At 45.4% G+C, this 16,615-nt stretch overlaps 1 protein-coding gene across 2 annotated transcripts in view; it reads right to left on the reverse strand.

Annotated features, from left to right (window-relative positions):
- Positions 1-1,237: 1,237 nt before the first annotated feature.
- Positions 1,238-16,615, reverse strand: part of INSC (INSC spindle orientation adaptor protein) — a 132,297-nt gene continuing 116,919 nt past the window's right edge. For both annotated transcript variants that reach the window (XM_027115297.1, XM_027115296.1), the window contains 4 exons: positions 14,358-14,424; positions 10,062-10,217; positions 8,448-8,524; positions 1,238-2,214 (listed from right to left, as the gene is read on the reverse strand). In XM_027115297.1, coding sequence (XP_026971098.1) covers positions 2,086-2,214; positions 8,448-8,524; positions 10,062-10,217; positions 14,358-14,424 — 429 coding nt within the window. In that variant the 3' untranslated portion in view covers positions 1,238-2,085. The remainder of the gene's footprint in view (positions 2,215-8,447; positions 8,525-10,061; positions 10,218-14,357; positions 14,425-16,615) is intronic.

The following is a 16,615-nucleotide window of genomic DNA, read 5'->3' on the forward strand; positions in this document are numbered from 1 at the left end:
ATTGTTTCTTCCCTTCTGCTGACTTTAAGTTTTGTTTGTTCTTCTTTTATACTTCTTTTAGGTGGTAGGCTAGGTTGTTTGAGATTTTTCCTTGATTTTTGAGGAAGGCCTGTATCACTATGAACTCCCCTTAAGAGCTGCTTTTGCTGAATCCCATTGATTTTGTATGGTTGTGTTTTAATTGTCATTTGTCTCAAGGTATTTTTAAATTTCCTCTTTGATTTCATCATTGACCCATTGGTTTTTTAGTAGAATGTGGTTTATTCTCCATGTAATCCTTTTTTCTTGTTTCTTTTCCTGTGGTTGATTTCTAGGTTCATGCCTTTGTGGTCAGAAAAGATGCTTGAAATAATTTCTATACTCTTAAATTTGTTGAGGTCTGTTCTGTGCCCTAGTTTGTGGTCCTAGAGCATGTTCCATGTGCACTTGAAAGGAATGTGTATTCTGGTTTTCTGGATACTATGTCCTGAACATATCAGTTAAGTCTTACTGTTCTATTATATCACTTAGGATCTCTGTTGACTTGATTTTGTATTTCTTCTTTGTTCCTTTTTTTTTTCTTTTTGGTTTTTCTTTTGTGGTTGATGGTTTTCTTTTGTATTATGCTTGTGTTTTCTTCTTTTTGTTTTCTTGTGAGTCTATTATATGTTTTTGATTTGTGGTTATCCTGTTTTTCAAGTATGCTAACCCATCACCATACCTACTTGTTATTTTTCCTTATCTTATTGCATTAGCTAGAATGTCCAGTATGATGTTGAAAAGGAGTGATGAGAGACAATATCCTTGCCTTGTACCTGATCTTTTGTGAAATCTTTGCGTTTCTTAGCTTCATAGATGATGTTAGCTGTAGGTTTTTTGTAGATAATCTTGATCAAGTTGAGGAAATTTCCCTTTATTCCTAGTTTATTGAAAGTTTTTTTTTAAATCATGAAAGGATATTGTATTTTATCAAGTGCTTTTTCTGCATATATTGTTATGATCATGTAATTCTTTTAACCTTTTATGTAATGGATTTCAAAACTTTCTTGAATTGCATAAAATCATATCACAATAGTAATAAATCTTTCAGACATATTCATAGATTTTTGTGATACTTTCAAACAACGATATTGGTAAACCAGCTCTGTGGAAAAAAAAAAACAACACAAAGCTTCTGATTTGTAGCATCTTCCAATTTATGTGGTATAAATACTCTCAGTATTTCCAGTTACAAGGTACCAAATGAGCTTACTGAACGTGGAGCTGGGAGGAATTCCTTACAACTGTCCCTTGTGAACTGGTATAAGCCACCTCCAGCACACCACTACTTTCAAGTATACTTTTGAAGAGGTATTTTTCAGTAAAACCTCATCTGATGATACTGTTTACCATGAGGTTAAAGAAGAGCAAGCTAAGGGAAACTGAGTTCCTGGGACTTTGGAAACCTTTTGATTTCTCACTAAATCACTCAGAAATTAACCCATTTATGCAGCTATGAAAACAATATACTTTCTATGCAGTTTTAATAGTTGAGAAAGTTTTTGTGGCATGAAAACTTGGGAAGCAAGAAGTTAGCCTAAGACATAATTTAATCAGAAAATTCAAGACACGTTTCATGTGATTTCATTTATTAAAGAATAAAACTAGAACTTCCAGTATATTCTGTCCAACTATGAAATGCATTTAAAATATTTTAGAAAGAGCAATTCCAACTTTAAAAAAAAGAAAAACTGCTGGACAGCTAAAATACTCTTGTTACCAGATTTTGTTTTAAAAAAAATGAAGCAAGGTTATATAGTGAAAGTAGAGAAAGCAAAAGAAAGTGAAATCACCCATGACAATCTGTCATATTAGCCATTATGCATTTCAACATCTGCAACTGAAAAGTCACAGAAGTCAAAAAATAAAAACAAAAAAGACTCCCAAGGACCACAAACTGCCTGATGATGTTGCTATAATGTTTAGCCCTCTGTTAATTTCACATAAAAAATAAATTAAGTATAAATAAGGAGGTGAGGGGGCTGGTGTGTGGTCAGGTGCGTTAACAGGTATGTACTCAGAGGGGGCTTGAGAATGAGGCCGAATGCCTTTTGTCTCCCATACTTGCTACACAAAACTCTCCTCCATGTTGCTGCAGAGTAAGAAAGAGTCCACAAGCCGGGGCTGGACCAGCTGCTGGAAGTCAGAGTCCTGGAGGCCTTCAGGACAGACCCCGGCCAATCTACGCAGAGCAGCCTGAGGAGAAAACAGAAGAGATCAGACTGCGCCTTCAACTTCCCTGAGAGATGCATTTCAGTAAGTGGCTCATTTACCAGTCCAATTTGAGCTGATCATCACCTTGACACCTTAGTGATATGGTCCTTTTTGTCACTTGGTCACCACAGCAACCTTATTACATAGTCACCTGATTTCAATGGTACCTTGATCACTAAAGCGGATGTCATCTGAAAGTTTTCATGATCTTAATTAGTCTTGCCATCTTGGTTTTTCAGTCATCTTAGGAAACTGATTGTTTTGAAGATCTGTCATTTTAAGGATTTGGTCAATTTAGTGACATATTTAAGTTGAAGATTTATCTTAGAGACTAGAACTACCAGAGGCATCAGCGGAATTATATTCTCACTTCCAGGTCTTTATAGAAACCTTAGAACAGCAAGGGCTATTCATTTATCCATAAATTCAGCAAGGTTCTGAGCAAAGCATTTTGGGATGGGAAGGAGGGGAGAGGGAGAGAAGAAGGAGGGTCATAAAGTTAAAGGAAATGGAATTTCTGCCACCGAAATGGGGATGAACAGGAAAGAGAAGTGCAGGCAGAATGAAACTACTGCCCAGGTCCCCATACACTGAGTGTTGCACTCTTCCCTGAGTACGCCATCTTGTTTTACATCCATGTGCCCTTGCTCAGATCTTTCCCATGATGTGAAACCCTTCCCCAACTGTTTTTTAGGTGTTTATTCACACACCAGACTCTAAGCTCCTTAAGGATAGAGACTGTTTTATTTTTCTCTGTATCTACAAAGGTATGCTGAAAAAAAACCCAAAAAAATGTTGAGTTCTACTGCTAGAGTAACCTGAAACTATAAACGTGAGCTGTGTACCTACCTAGACCTCTTTGCCAGTTAGCTGAGGCCATGCATACTAAGTGCCCAATGAATATTAATTCCTTCCATCTTTCTCAAGCCTGAACAGAGCAAGGAACAAGGTGGGAGCTTAAGGATGCCCTTCCCTTGGGAAACAAAGAGAGAGGGGACTATCTTGAGTGGCAGAAGAAGCAAAGAAGGAGGAATGCCCACTCTTACTGAGTGTCTACATAGTATCTCATTTAATCCCCACAGGATACAGCAAGGTAAGTATCATGATATCCAATTTAAAAATAAGGAGACAGACTCAGAGAGCAAAAGTGGCCTTCCCAAGATCACACAGCAGCCTAACTCCAGGGCCTTCATACCTACACACACAGAGACAGGATGCTGCAAGCCCAGGACACTAGGTTATAATGAGTACAAGGCAAACATATAGCTCATTACCTAGACATGAGAAGTAATCTATTGCTGAGAAATCGCCAAGTTGGTGAAAAGAGAGGATGGCTTAAGTTGTCTGTTGGACTAACAGACACTGCCATGTCCAAGCTGGTTCAAGGAGAAGAGATATGCATCCCTGTTCACATGAGCAGGGTCTTAGACGATGGTGGCAGGAAGGAGACTCCAGGCGACTGTCTCTAACTAGTGTGTCCTGCCTCTCCTGGGGTATGATTTCCCCAAGGGCTAAATGGCTGAACTCCATTGCACTTTCTGATTCCTCTGGGCTCCAACTGGGAGAAATAACCTTACTGCCTTTGAGTTGTTACAGTAAAAATGGAACCAGGGATCTTCCACAGATATGAGAATATAAAACCATCGATGTATTTTACATCATCAAGCATAAAAATAAAGCAAAAGAGAGGGAAGAAAAAAAGAGAGGCAAAGAAATAGATAGAAAATAAACCCATGAAAAGAGAAAATGTAGAAGAAAATAATAGACAGAAAAAAAGAGACAGTATCAGAAAAACAGAACAAGAAGGAACTATTAAAAGAGAGAGGGCTTCCCTGGTGGTGCAGTGGTTAAGAATCTGTCTGCCAATGCAGGGGACACGGGTTCGAGCCCTGGTCTGGGAAGATCCCACATGCCACGGAGCAACTAAGCCCGTGCGTCACAGCTACTGAGCCTGCGCTCTAGAGCCCGCGAGCCACAACTGCTGAGTCTGTGAGCCACAACTATTGAAGCCCATGTGCCTAGAGCCCATGCTCTGCAACAAGAGAAGCCACCGCACTGAGAAGCCCATTCACCAAAACGAAGAGTAGCCCCCGCTCGCTGCAACTAGAGAAAGCCCATGCACAGCAATAAAGACCCAACGCAGCCAAAAATTAATTAATTAATTAATTTTTAAAAAAGAGAGAGAGAGAGAGATGAACTTGGGAAAGAGAAGAGACCAAGCATAACAGGGAGATCAAGAGAAAAAGAGATGGTATCAGAGAAAAAGAGAGCACACCCTGGGGATGGGAGGATAATAGGAGAGAGATAGGAGGAGGTGAAGAGGTAGTAGAGATGGGGGAGAGGACTAAAGGGATAAAAAGAATGGGGGAGGGGAAAGAAGGAGCGAGAAACATCCCTAAGGGAGGAGGCAACCTCTAGACAGAGAGAAAAGCAAAAGCAAAACACAAGAGAGAGAGAACTAGAAACAGACCCCAAAAACCACGAAGGCAAATAGATACCCTCCTCTCGCCAGGGTCCTCAGAAAGTGTGCAGGGTTCATCATGAGCCCAAATGGTCTCAGAGCACCCCACCTCAGCATCCAGAAGCTCAAAGGGTCCTTCACCCTTCTGAAGCCTTTTACTTGGCCTCCGCTTTCCTCAGAAGGTTAACAACCTTCCCAGCACCTCATTCCCAGACAGTCTGAAAACACGCAAGAATTAAGCCCCGTACCCCACTGATAGCCGCTTCATTAAGGAAAAATCAATTCTGTTTGCAAGAGACAATCCATGCTGCCACTTTTCCAGATGTGGGAGATGATAATTGAAATGTCCTCCCTTCACCTGAATAGAGTCTTTAAAACTGGGAAGAAGGCTTGGGGAGGGGCAGGAGAGGTAGCCTCCAACTCCATCCTCCAGGCCAGGCTCCAAGCAGCCCCCATCTCACCAGCCAGGGGGCTGCACTCAAGTATGGAGCCCCTTCTGGGAGACAAATCACGAACACCCACCAACACTGGGGGCTGGGGGCTGATCAGACAAGTCCATCAGTCCCTCAGCCAGGCAAGAAACCGTCACCAAACCCAAGGTCCCATGGAGATACAAGAGCTGGAAAAGGGACCCAGCCATGAGAAGGTTCCAGGGTAGAGGGGGAGAAATACAGATCCCCTCCCATGAGCCAAGGTAGCATGACTAGGGCCACAAGCCCTAAGGGGACAGAGCATGGCTGGAAACAAGATGGTCAGGGCAAAAAGTCAAGACATTCAGCATCAGGCAGGCCTGTGTTTGAATTCCAAGAGCCTCCCCTTATAACACCTAAAACACAGGATAACACAACATGCTTCCTGCTGGGGAAAATAAAATACGAGCAGGCAGGTCCAAGCCGCAGAGAACTCCCAGGAAGCCTCAAGGAGGAGGATTTTGATATGAGCCTTGAAGGCGGTGCTGGCAGAGCTATAGAGAGGACATCTGCTTGGGACAAGGGCCAAAGCACAGCATCAGGGTGGTTCAGGGCATTCTGACCCGAGCTGGACAGGGCCTGGAGGCAGTGGATGGCCTTCAGACCCCAGGTGGGTCAGAGCCAGGCTGTGAAGGGCTAAGTATGTGGACAGTAGGCCATAGGTAACAGGGAACCAGGGAAGGGGTGCTCATGGAAAGGTCATGATTGTAAACTGTCATGAGGACAATGAGGCCAGCAGCCACATGAAGGATGGATTCAGAAGGAAGGGGCTCTATTCAGCATCCAACAACCTGTCCACAAGGAGAAATGTAATCCCTTTACCACCAGAAAGTCCTTCAAGTGATTGAAAATAGAGGCCAAGCCCTTCTGTGTGCTCTCCTTCAAACTAATGATAAAAATGGAAAAGGAATCGTAGCAAGCCCACGTGTCTGAAAGGAGCTTTAAAGTTTCTCAACATTTTCTCAGGCCTATTCAGTGTCAGGTGGTTGCTGGCTGCCTAAGTTGTGAAGATAAGGTAGTTGGGGCCAATGATTACGTGTTTGCCAGGTATTAACTGTCTCCATTTACTCACTAGACCAGACAAAATTAAGGCCTGTGAACTTGCATGAAAAAAATTACACCTTTACATTCACTGGCCTCTAACTGAAACAGCCTTTCCTTCAGCTGTGTGTGAATGTAGCAACAGATCGAGATGTCTCAGCGGTGCCTGTTACTTGTTCACCAATAGAAATCACAGACACTTTTGTAACTGAGCAGGACCCTATGGGGCCTTCCTGGAACAGCATCCCCCTCCACATCCTCTACCTGTCTCTTGTCTGTAGAAAAACTTTACTCTCCTAGGCTTCCCTGAGTTCCAAAGAGTACGTTTAATCAGAGAAGTGAGAAAATGCAGAAAGAAAGGAAAACGGTCAAGCAAGACAAACTAATAAGAGTTTAGCCATTAAACAAAGTCGAGGACCTTTAGTTCCTCCTCAGGGGATATAGATAAAATTCTGAGCCATGTCCTTTGAACTCTTTTACAGAGACTGAAACCTCCACCAGGTGGAAGAAGTTAACTGTATGCTGCCCACATAGACCCCAGACCTGTTGGAACCAGAAGGCTGATGATGCTGACTCCTGATTTACCTCATCACCAACCAATCAGAAGGATGTCCATGAGCTGATCACACACCACACAAGCCCCCTCCCTCACCCTGTTTTTAAAAAAACTTTCCCTGAAAGCCTTCAGAGAGTTTGGGCCTTTTAAGCCCTATCTACCTGGACTCCTCACTTGGCAACCTGCAGTACCCACTGCACTTTCCTTCACCACAACCCGGTGTCAGTCGATTGGCTTTACTGTGCATGGGCAAGCAGACCCAAGTTTGGTTCAGTAAATGACATTTTTGGAGGTACCTTCAATATTATTTATGCTCATTGCTAGTGAAGACTTGAGGCTAGCTTTTATTTAAGGAGCTAATTTAAAAGTATATATATATATATATATATATATATATATATAAACATATCACCTGCTTTGATAGTCTAATAATTATTTTAATATGATGGTGTTCCTTTTAATTCTATATATTTTACTATATACATTTAAAACCTAATACTGAGAAGGAGTCCATAAGCTTCCCCAGATCACCCAAGGCACAAAAAGGGTGAAGGTTGTTCTGCATGTACCAGAATAAAAGGCCCAACAGAGCTGAAATTTTTGTCTTTTTTCCCCCACATCTGTATCCCCAAAGCCCAGAAGAGTGCATGGCTCATAGAATCACTTAGCAAATATTTACTGAATAAAATTTACAGCACTTAGTGACCTACCCAATGTCACACGGCTCATTAATGGTAAAACCAAGACCGGTGTGTCTGACTGTAATGCCTGCTGCTCCTACCACCATACAATGCCTGTCAGGAGCTCCCAGAAATGGGATGAGCTCAGTTAAAAAAAAAAAAAAAGGACGGAGTGAGAAGGGACTTTATTGTGAAACAGCTTGAAAGACCTCTAGATCCATCCCTTCTGCACAAAGATCTGCACAGTCAAAGAGGACAAATCAAAGATCTGGCACCCCCTTCTGGAAGTTAAAGGGCTTTTACAGTGGGCTTCCCTGCTCCTGGATGCTTCCAGCTGCTCTGCTCTAGGATTTAATACAGCCCAGCAGGGAGGATATAGAGACAGGTTGGGTGTTCCCCATCTGGTGCTGCTGGTACTTTCATGGTGGACCCAAGTATCAAGAAGTTGGGTGGAGACCTCCCAGGATGTGCTAGCTTGGTTAAGGGTGAAGATCCTGGGGACTGGCTGAATAATCCTCTGTCCTGTCCTGTCCTACTCCACAAAGGAGGAGGGAGCTACGAAGCTGGAAGAGAACCAATAGAGCGGCTCTATCTGAGGAGGAAAGGAGGCTTTCTCACAGTGTCCACTTTGGAACAGGCAGAAGACATCTTACCCTAGCTACCACATGCTGCAAGCACCGTAGCATCACCACCATCACCCAGCATCCTGCCAGCTGGGCCCCTCTGGTCTAGACCTGCTGTCAGATCCCCCAGGACCTCAAAGGTACTAAATGTGTGGTAATGGGGGTTCCCCAGGCCTCTGCCTTTCACGTATATGACCTCATATAATTTTCATCACAATCTTATGAATTAAGTGAAACAAGTATTACTCTTTTAAAGAGAAAAATGGAAATCCAGAATAAGTTGTCTGGCTTACCCAAGCCTGTCATGGCACAGCCTGTTCCCCTGGTCCCTGGTCTGCAACCCCAAAGCCCAGGAAGAAAGCTGGGGGAGGATTGGGAACTCACCAGGCAGGCCACCAGCACGGCGTCACTGCTGTTCCTCTTGGAGGGTGAGCGACAGAGTTCAATGAGGCGGGACATACCTGCGTGAGACACGGGGAGACCCTCACACCCAGGTCGGGGTGGGCCTGGCCAGGCCTGACCCAGAGGTGCTCCCATCTCTTACACACAGTCCTCTGCACGGGGTTCTGTGGAGGGAGGCGGCTGCCAATCGGCAGGGAAGACTTTCTGCTCCCTCAGGTGTAAATGGACCCTGGTCAGGGCCAGGATGAGCTGGAGCATCAAAACCAAACCCCGAAGCGCCAGAACACTGGCCAGGATGGAGTTCACCCACAGTGTGGAGGAATGAGCCACAGAAGATATTGCAGGTCTTCCTGAGAAGGAACTTCCCATGCAGCTTCTTCTGATTTTACCAGCTATAGTTAACATTTACATCTTTATCAGAGGAACTTCCTAGTACCTCTCCACCCCCAGCTGCCCATTTGAGTCAGAAAATATATTGTGGCTAAGATTATAGAAGACTACATTTGAGTACACTAATATTTCCTAAGCCTTTACAGAGGAAAGTCAAATAAATGACTTTGCTTTTCAACGCAAATTGACTTTTTCAAACTCTAACAATGGAAAAAAAATAACTCCTTATAAGATGGTATGAAAGGTATGCAGACAGATTCTGTATGTATGTATTTATCCTCCATAAAGTCATTTTGGAGCCAGAACTCTCTGCTGCCCCAAGGCCACCTCTTGCTGTCCTCCAAGTGCCTGGATGGTCGGCAACACTGCCATCTCCTGCCTCTACCTGGGTGCCCTTTCCTAGCCCTCACAGCCGAATAACTCCCGGGGCCACAGCTGAAGAGTCACCTCCTTGTTACATTATTTGAACCACCCGGATAAGTGTGGGCTACTTCCTCTGTGTGCCAATTGTGTCACTGACAGCCTTTGAGCATCGCTCTGTGATACTCAAGTGTAAATTTTTCTTTCCATATCCACCACCTCCATTAGGCTATAGGCCGCTGTGGTTAGGACGCGGTTATAATCAGTGTTATATGCCCAGCACTCAGAACAGAGCCTACCATAGAGTGAGTGCTCTGGAAACATTTGTTGGGTAAATAAGTGACTGACTGAATGAACGAATGAGTGATTTAATGAAAAAGTTAATGGTGGATAAATGAAGTAATGAATGAGTTAATGAATGAATGTGTGATTTAATGAAAGTTAATGGTGGATAAATGAAGTAACGAATGAGTTAATGAATGAATGAACAAAAGGATGAATTCATGAGTGAATGAATGTGTGGATAAATAAACAAATGAGTAAGCAAATAACTGAGTAAATGAATGAATGAGAAAATGAATGAGTGAATGGGGTCCTTGTTAACAGGAAGCCTACAAGTGAGTCACTCTTCTGGCCAACTTAAACCTCTCTAGACTCCTCCTCTCTCTTGCTTCAGCCCCAGGGGAAAGGAGGCTAAGTTGGGGCTGCACCCTGGGGCCCCATGCCAGCATCTCCCAGCACAGTCGGCCCTGCTCTGAGTCCTCTGTCACCACCGCCACCATGAAATCAGGACCGTTCCCAGCCCCGGCGCCCCTCTCCGCCCCTGACACAGCCAGCACCACTTACAACTCAGCCGCACGGCCTCCCGTGCCACATCTGGGTCTCGGCTGAGACGGGCCAGGGTCACTGCAGCCTTCTGCTGGACTCGCTCGCAGGCTGCCACCTCGGCGGGGGTCCCAGACCTTGGCTTCTCAGACAGCAGGCCCATGATAAGCTGGACCCCTGGGTGGAAAGCGATGAACAGTTGGTAGCTGCCCAAGCAGGGAGACTTCCTCTAGCTGCAGGCTCAAGCAAAGGCTGTTGGGATGACTCGGGGCTCTCAACCACAGGAGGAACTTGGACAAGCCCTCCTCTTCTTCTCCTTCTGCCCTGGGGGAGTCTCTGATTCCACATACCAAGTCACTACACCCCTGGAAGGGACATCTGGAGGATATCCTTTTAATTTCCTTTAAATGCTATAACTAAGCTTTTACTACATCCCTGATGCTGTGCTAAATACACGGTAAATGCACGAACCCTAAAACCTCCCAATAGCCTCATAAACTGAGCACTATATAATAATTCACTTTGAGGCACAGAGAGAGGTGAAGTATCTTGCCCAGGGTCACACAGTAAGTAGCTGTAGAGCTGGTGTCAGAACCCAGACACCAGAGGGTAATCTGGTTACCCTCCATCATCTCTTCACCTCTGATGCTGGTTGCATCTGAGACAGGTCCAGAGGTAATGGGTCCCCCTGGTGGGAGGTGACCCAAACCTAGACTGCATAATTACTAGATCAAATGTTTTAGAGGGGTATCATGTACTGGAAGGGAGTGGAGTAGTTGGACCGAGACATTTAGGCTTGAATTTGGTCAGCTGAGAACCTCTCCACCCTTCCCTGAAGCCAGATCTATCCTCTGATTGGCCTACAAAACCACACCCACATCCACTCCCACGTCATGCCTTTGCCCATCTAATTCTTTCTGCAGGGGATGTCCTTTTGCCTCTCACTCTCCATTTAAATCATTCCCATCCTGCAGGTTGTAGTAAAAGTCCATCTTCTGTGGGAGGTATTCCTCAGCTGCCCCAGCTCACACCCTTCTTTCCTGCACAGAGTGGCACTTGCCAGCTTAGAAATTCAACCAAATATGGCCCACAGGTGTATTTTTGCTTTTTTTCTTGCTTTACACAGTGTCTAATTTTTTAAGAAGTTTTTGCTAATATGCAAATTGGGAGATTTCTATAAAAATCCAGATTTCTGGCATCTGAAAAATTACTTCCTGATCTGAGAACACTGGACCCACATTTCTGCATAACAACAATTTGCTGAAGCTTATTATAAGCTTACTCTTTGCAATGAGATTGATCCAGTCCATGTTGAGCCCACGTCATCCATTTATATCACCTGTGTGGGTCCTGCAGGCATCTAAGTTTGCAACCTGTAACTTAGACCATAGAATCCGAAGGGTCCTTAGAGTTCTTCTAGCCCAGCCCCTGCCTCTCTCCCCCATTTCACAGACGAGTACCTGAGGTGTGGAGAGATGAAGTGACTTCTCAAGTTCGCATAGGAGTCACTTCCAGGCCAGTACCTCAGTCATGTGCCTCTCCAAATCTTACTTGAACCAGATGCAACTTCTAAGCCTCCTAGATCCCAGTTCAGGGGGCAGTGAGTAACTTAGTTGTGGACCCTGAGGTTATACAGTCCTGAGGAGGGGCCATTTCTCTCTCTGGTGAGCTGTGTAAGTGCCCCATTTCTCCCCCCTACAGCCTCAGGGGATGCTGCAGGCCCTCCCTTTCTTAGCCCCTATTGGCTCTGCCACCACAAACTCTGATCCTGGGGCAAGGGGCTTCTCTCCAAACCCCTTCCCTGGCCACTGAATGGAACACGGTCTTCTGGCTTCTTATGCCCACAATGTCCCTAAGACAAGGTCATAGCTATTAATGTCCTGAGTATATATGGCATGGCCTATGGGGACATAAACGGGGGCACCAAAATGACAACTTCAGGAAGTGCCACAAGATTAAGAAATTTTACTAATTCCTCCAGGTCAAGGTTCCTATGAAGAAGCCATTTTCCAAATCCCAGCTTCATACCTAGAGTCTGACAAAAAATACTTTCTCATATACGACCAGGTGAGCACCATGGGGGCAAGGATTTTTGTCCACTTCCTGAATGGGTATATCCAAAGTATTCAGAATAGTGCTTAGCTCAAATATTTGGGAATGAATATCAAATGAATGATTGTGAATGTATTCATGTTAGAAGCCTTACAAATGTATAAAAAACAAAGTTTCCTTTAAATGTATACCTTATAAGTCTTATCTAGAAAAAGATAAGATGCAATGAAATTGGGGCTGCCTACAAAATCCAGAATGTGTTTCCTAAGTTCTGGTCAGGCTCCGTGCCACGAAAGTTGCCTGAGAGTTGTGGGCAGTTACAGCTTAGAGACCAGGTCCCAAGGCCATGTTCCCTCCTCAACATTCTCTCCAGGTCAGCCCCAGCCCCTGAGGGAGAAGCAAAACTAGCTGAAAGGGCAATACTGATGCCACTGGATTGACAAATAAGAGCTTGGACTGCCCTGGCCTGCCTCCCAGTGTAAGGGTGACCAGTGGTCAGAGTTTCTGACCTTCCAGTATGGCCCATTCATCCAGCTCCCCACCACCAACACTCACACACAGTTTAGGGCAGGACAGAGACAAAATCACCAGGCTTCAGGACAAAGCATGTCAGAGTCTCAAGCATCCTGGTGGGAAGACTTCCTTTCAAAGCATAATGGGGCTTGCCCTGTCCAGACCAAGGAGTCCTACTGTCTTCCAGTGATCCCTGGCTGAATCACCTCCATTGCTGTTCCCTCAAATCCTGACCCACTTTGCTAAATAGTTTCTTTATCAAACTCTCTTCATTTAAACCCTATGAGACGGCCACTGTTTCCTGAAAGAGCAGATACACATAGCACAGAGCTCATTCTGTGCCTGACACTCTTCTAACATGCTTTATATTAATCCCCACATCATCCCTGTGAGGTAGATATTACTATTGTTCCCATTTTGCAGATGGAAAAATGGAGGTCACAAAACTAGTAAATAAACAGAGCCAGGATTCAAGCCCAGGCAATCGTTTCCAGTCTTCACAGTCTCAACCACCATGCCCTCCTTCCTCTGCTGCATTACTTTACTGCAGATGTCACGCTTTTGTCATGTTATCACTTTTGTCCAGGTGGGGTCTCCTTCTAGACTGTGTGAGATACTCTAGAACAAAGGCAAGGACTTAACTTACCTCTGTGTCCTCACTGTCCAGCACAATGCCAAGAACCTAGTAGGTCTCAATAATTTTACTGAATGAGCCCGTCAATAGCACTTTGTAAACCATAAAATCCTCCACAGATGCCAGATACTCCAATCCCAAATCCATTGGCCTATGGAGACCCACTCCCACTGACCACTTGAACTACAGGCTCTGGGTGCTGAAGGAACAGGCCATAAAAGACACCCCTTCAGCCTCTCACCCTCAGCCAGCTCAACAAAGTTTCTCATTATTAGCCCAATCACATAAAATTAACACAGAATGATGCCTTTCCATTAGTAATAGAGCAATGGGGGATGAGGAATGTGTACATGTGTTAAAACAGCGGGGCAACCAGGGAGAAGGGGCTTAACAGGCGCAGAGGCAGCTGCCTAGGCTCCCAGCACACTCCTCGTTAGCATCTCTTGGTTTCCAACTGGTTGCTAATGGCTCTCCTATTTCTCAGTCACAGGAAGCCCTCACCACTTTGTTCCCAGCTGCAAGGCAGCCAGCTGACCTGCCCTCTAGCGGAGACCTCTTAGATCAGCTTCGGGGCACCTCGCCCGAACCTTGGTGACACTGTCCGCATGAGGTGGGAGGAGGGGAGCAAGAGGAAAAAGATGCTCTCAGGTGAGCATCAAGGGATGCAGCTGCCCTGACCTGATCCCCCACCCTTCGGCTTTCCACCGTGGCCAAACCCAATATGATGAGAATGATTTAAAGTTGGAATGCATCCTTTGTAGGAATGATTTTTACTTCTGGATCATAGTGAAATCTGTCTTCCCTTCACCACCCTGACTGAAATAGCCAACTGCCACCCTCCTACCTTGGGTTTACCTTATCTTCTTCCCCGCTTTACTTTCTGCATCTGATGTTCTCTTCTTTTGTTCCGTGTCTGCCTCCCACTAGATTGAAGCCCCGTGGAAGCAAGAAAACACTTACATATTGGCCCACTTGCCCACATAAGCACGCATTCATGTGCTCCTGCAAGTGTGGAGACCCACATGCACAAATACATAGGCCTTCACACAAACACAAAGGCACAGGGTCCCACAGAGCCACATAACCTGTACGGCAGGCACACCACTGAAAAGACATACCGTTCTCCTGAATGATGTCAGAGGCACACTGCTCTAGGACAGACATGTTTGCCAAGATGGTCACAATCTGGAAAAGAGGATTGAGAAGCTAAGAAAATGGGAACACCTGTACTGACAGGTGAGCCAGGAGCTCTACAAAGCTTTCCCTTAGCCCGTGACTCCTTATGGTCCACCTGGTCCATCCTTCCATGGTACTTTCTTCCATCCTCATGGGCTTCTGCCACTCAGATGTGTTTCCCCAGTGACTGATGCCCATTCTTCAGCATGTGACTCTGGGGTGGCCCCCAGGGGCCCCAGGACACTGCAGGTGAGAACAGGATCACCTGAGTGAAGATGGAGTCTCATCATCTTTCTGCAGGGTCCCTTGGCCCCAGGCCCTGAAATGCATACAGAACTGGCAGATTTTTGGCTAACCCCTGCCCTGGATTGGGTTCCCTCCAATCCCAGCTTCTTGCCCTGATACGGAACTCCACCTACTTTCAACCCGAAATGAATGGAGACTAAGGTTAAGACAGAGATCATGACTGGGAAACTGAAGGCAGCATTACACCGTAAGCTTCAGGTATTGTACGGAATCTGGTGAGAGTTCATGCTCAGCTACACTTTATAAGCCTGTGGGCTGCAAGCCTTGCTTGTCAGGCATGGCTGAAGGGCTCTGCCTGTAGGAAAGGGATGCTGACACCAGGTAAACACAGACCCTTGGTTACAACCTCGTGGGCTGAGCAGCCAACAGCCCACCCCAACCCCGCCCCCTGGCACAGTCAAGTTTGCACAGAGAACTCACAGCACAAAACTGGATTAAGGATGGGTCAGCAAGGGACCTCCTACAGACCCCAAACTGTAGAGGGTGCCAAACACCACTGGAATATGTTGGAAACGTGGCACCTGTTAACTCAGATGCCACCCATGACACTGCTCCTGACATTAAATTTAGCAAAATGAAAATCCACCCACTTCCATGGAAGTGGACAGCACTCTCAAGTGGTAATTAAAATCAATAATAAAATAAAATAATATTTTTCCTTGGTGCAGGCCTATCTCTCTTGAAAGATCTCTTCAAAGCCTGTCACATGGTATAACTGGAGGCTGTGCCAGTTAACAGTCTCCTGACACAGTTCAGGCAGCTTAGTTCTGAAACTGAATAATGAGTAGTAATGTGATGTTGACCAACAAAACGTATTATCTAGATTTTAATGGGTTCAACATTGGCATATTACTCTGGATAATAAACGCATGTAACAAATCTCTATAGGAAGGGAAAAGTTTGCCACATTTATAGAATATCTATCTCCTCCGTTCCCCACTAAATACGTGCTAGAAAGGGATACGCCTCCTTAGGCTGCTGTGGCATCCTTATGTGTCAGCCCTTCCAGCTCGGACCTGGTAAGGGGCCTGGGTAGGCAAGTATGATGGGGTGGGTGGCCAGGGGAAGGACAGGACTTACACCAAAAGCTTCATCCTGAAGACCACTCTGCACCACCAGATATTTTATGAGGGGAGTGACAAACTCCTATTTGCATTTTAGAAAGGTAATAGCACTGAAGGAGGGTTAGTCCTTGGAAGCTCTTTTTTCCTACCCTTTCAGGATTGTGAGTGTTTGTGGGCTGAGTGAAAGGAGTTAGAAGAAAAATACAGGTAGAAGATGCAGTCAAAAAATAGAAGCTTCCCAAGGGATTTCCCTGGTGGCCCACTGGTTAAGAATCCACCTGCCAACGCAGGTGACGCAGGCGACACGGGTTCGAGCCCTGGTCCAGGAAGATCCTACGTGCCGCGGAGCAACTAAGCCCGTGCACCACAACTACTGAGCCTGTGCTCTAGAGCCGGCAAGCCACAACTACTGAGCCCGTGTGCCACAGCTATTGAAGCCTGCATGCCTACAGAGCCCGTGCTCCGCAACGAGAGGCTACCGCATTGAGAAGCCTGAGCACCGCAACGAAGAGTAGCCCCTGCTCGACACAACTAGAGGAAGCCTGCACACAGCAGCAAAGACCCAATGCAGCCAAAAATAAATAAATAAATTTATTTTAAAAAAGAAAAAGCATCAAATATTCAATAGCATTTTGTTTAAAAAATAAAAAATAGAAGGTTCCCAAGAGGCATAAAGTGTGCAGTCTTATGAGGAAGGAGACACAAGGCCAAGCCTGTACCAAACTGCGGTTCACTTGGCCTTCTCTGGGCTGTGAGCAGTAGCAGGGGGCACAGGCTCTGTTCTCACCACTAAGGGACAGCTCCACTCCAACCATCATCAGCCTGGCCAC

Source organism: Aethalodelphis obliquidens, unplaced genomic scaffold (assembly GCF_003676395.1).
Source record: "Aethalodelphis obliquidens isolate GAN/ISIS:26980383/991018 unplaced genomic scaffold, ASM367639v1 scaffold14, whole genome shotgun sequence".
Taxonomy (NCBI): Eukaryota; Metazoa; Chordata; class Mammalia; order Artiodactyla; family Delphinidae; genus Aethalodelphis; species Aethalodelphis obliquidens.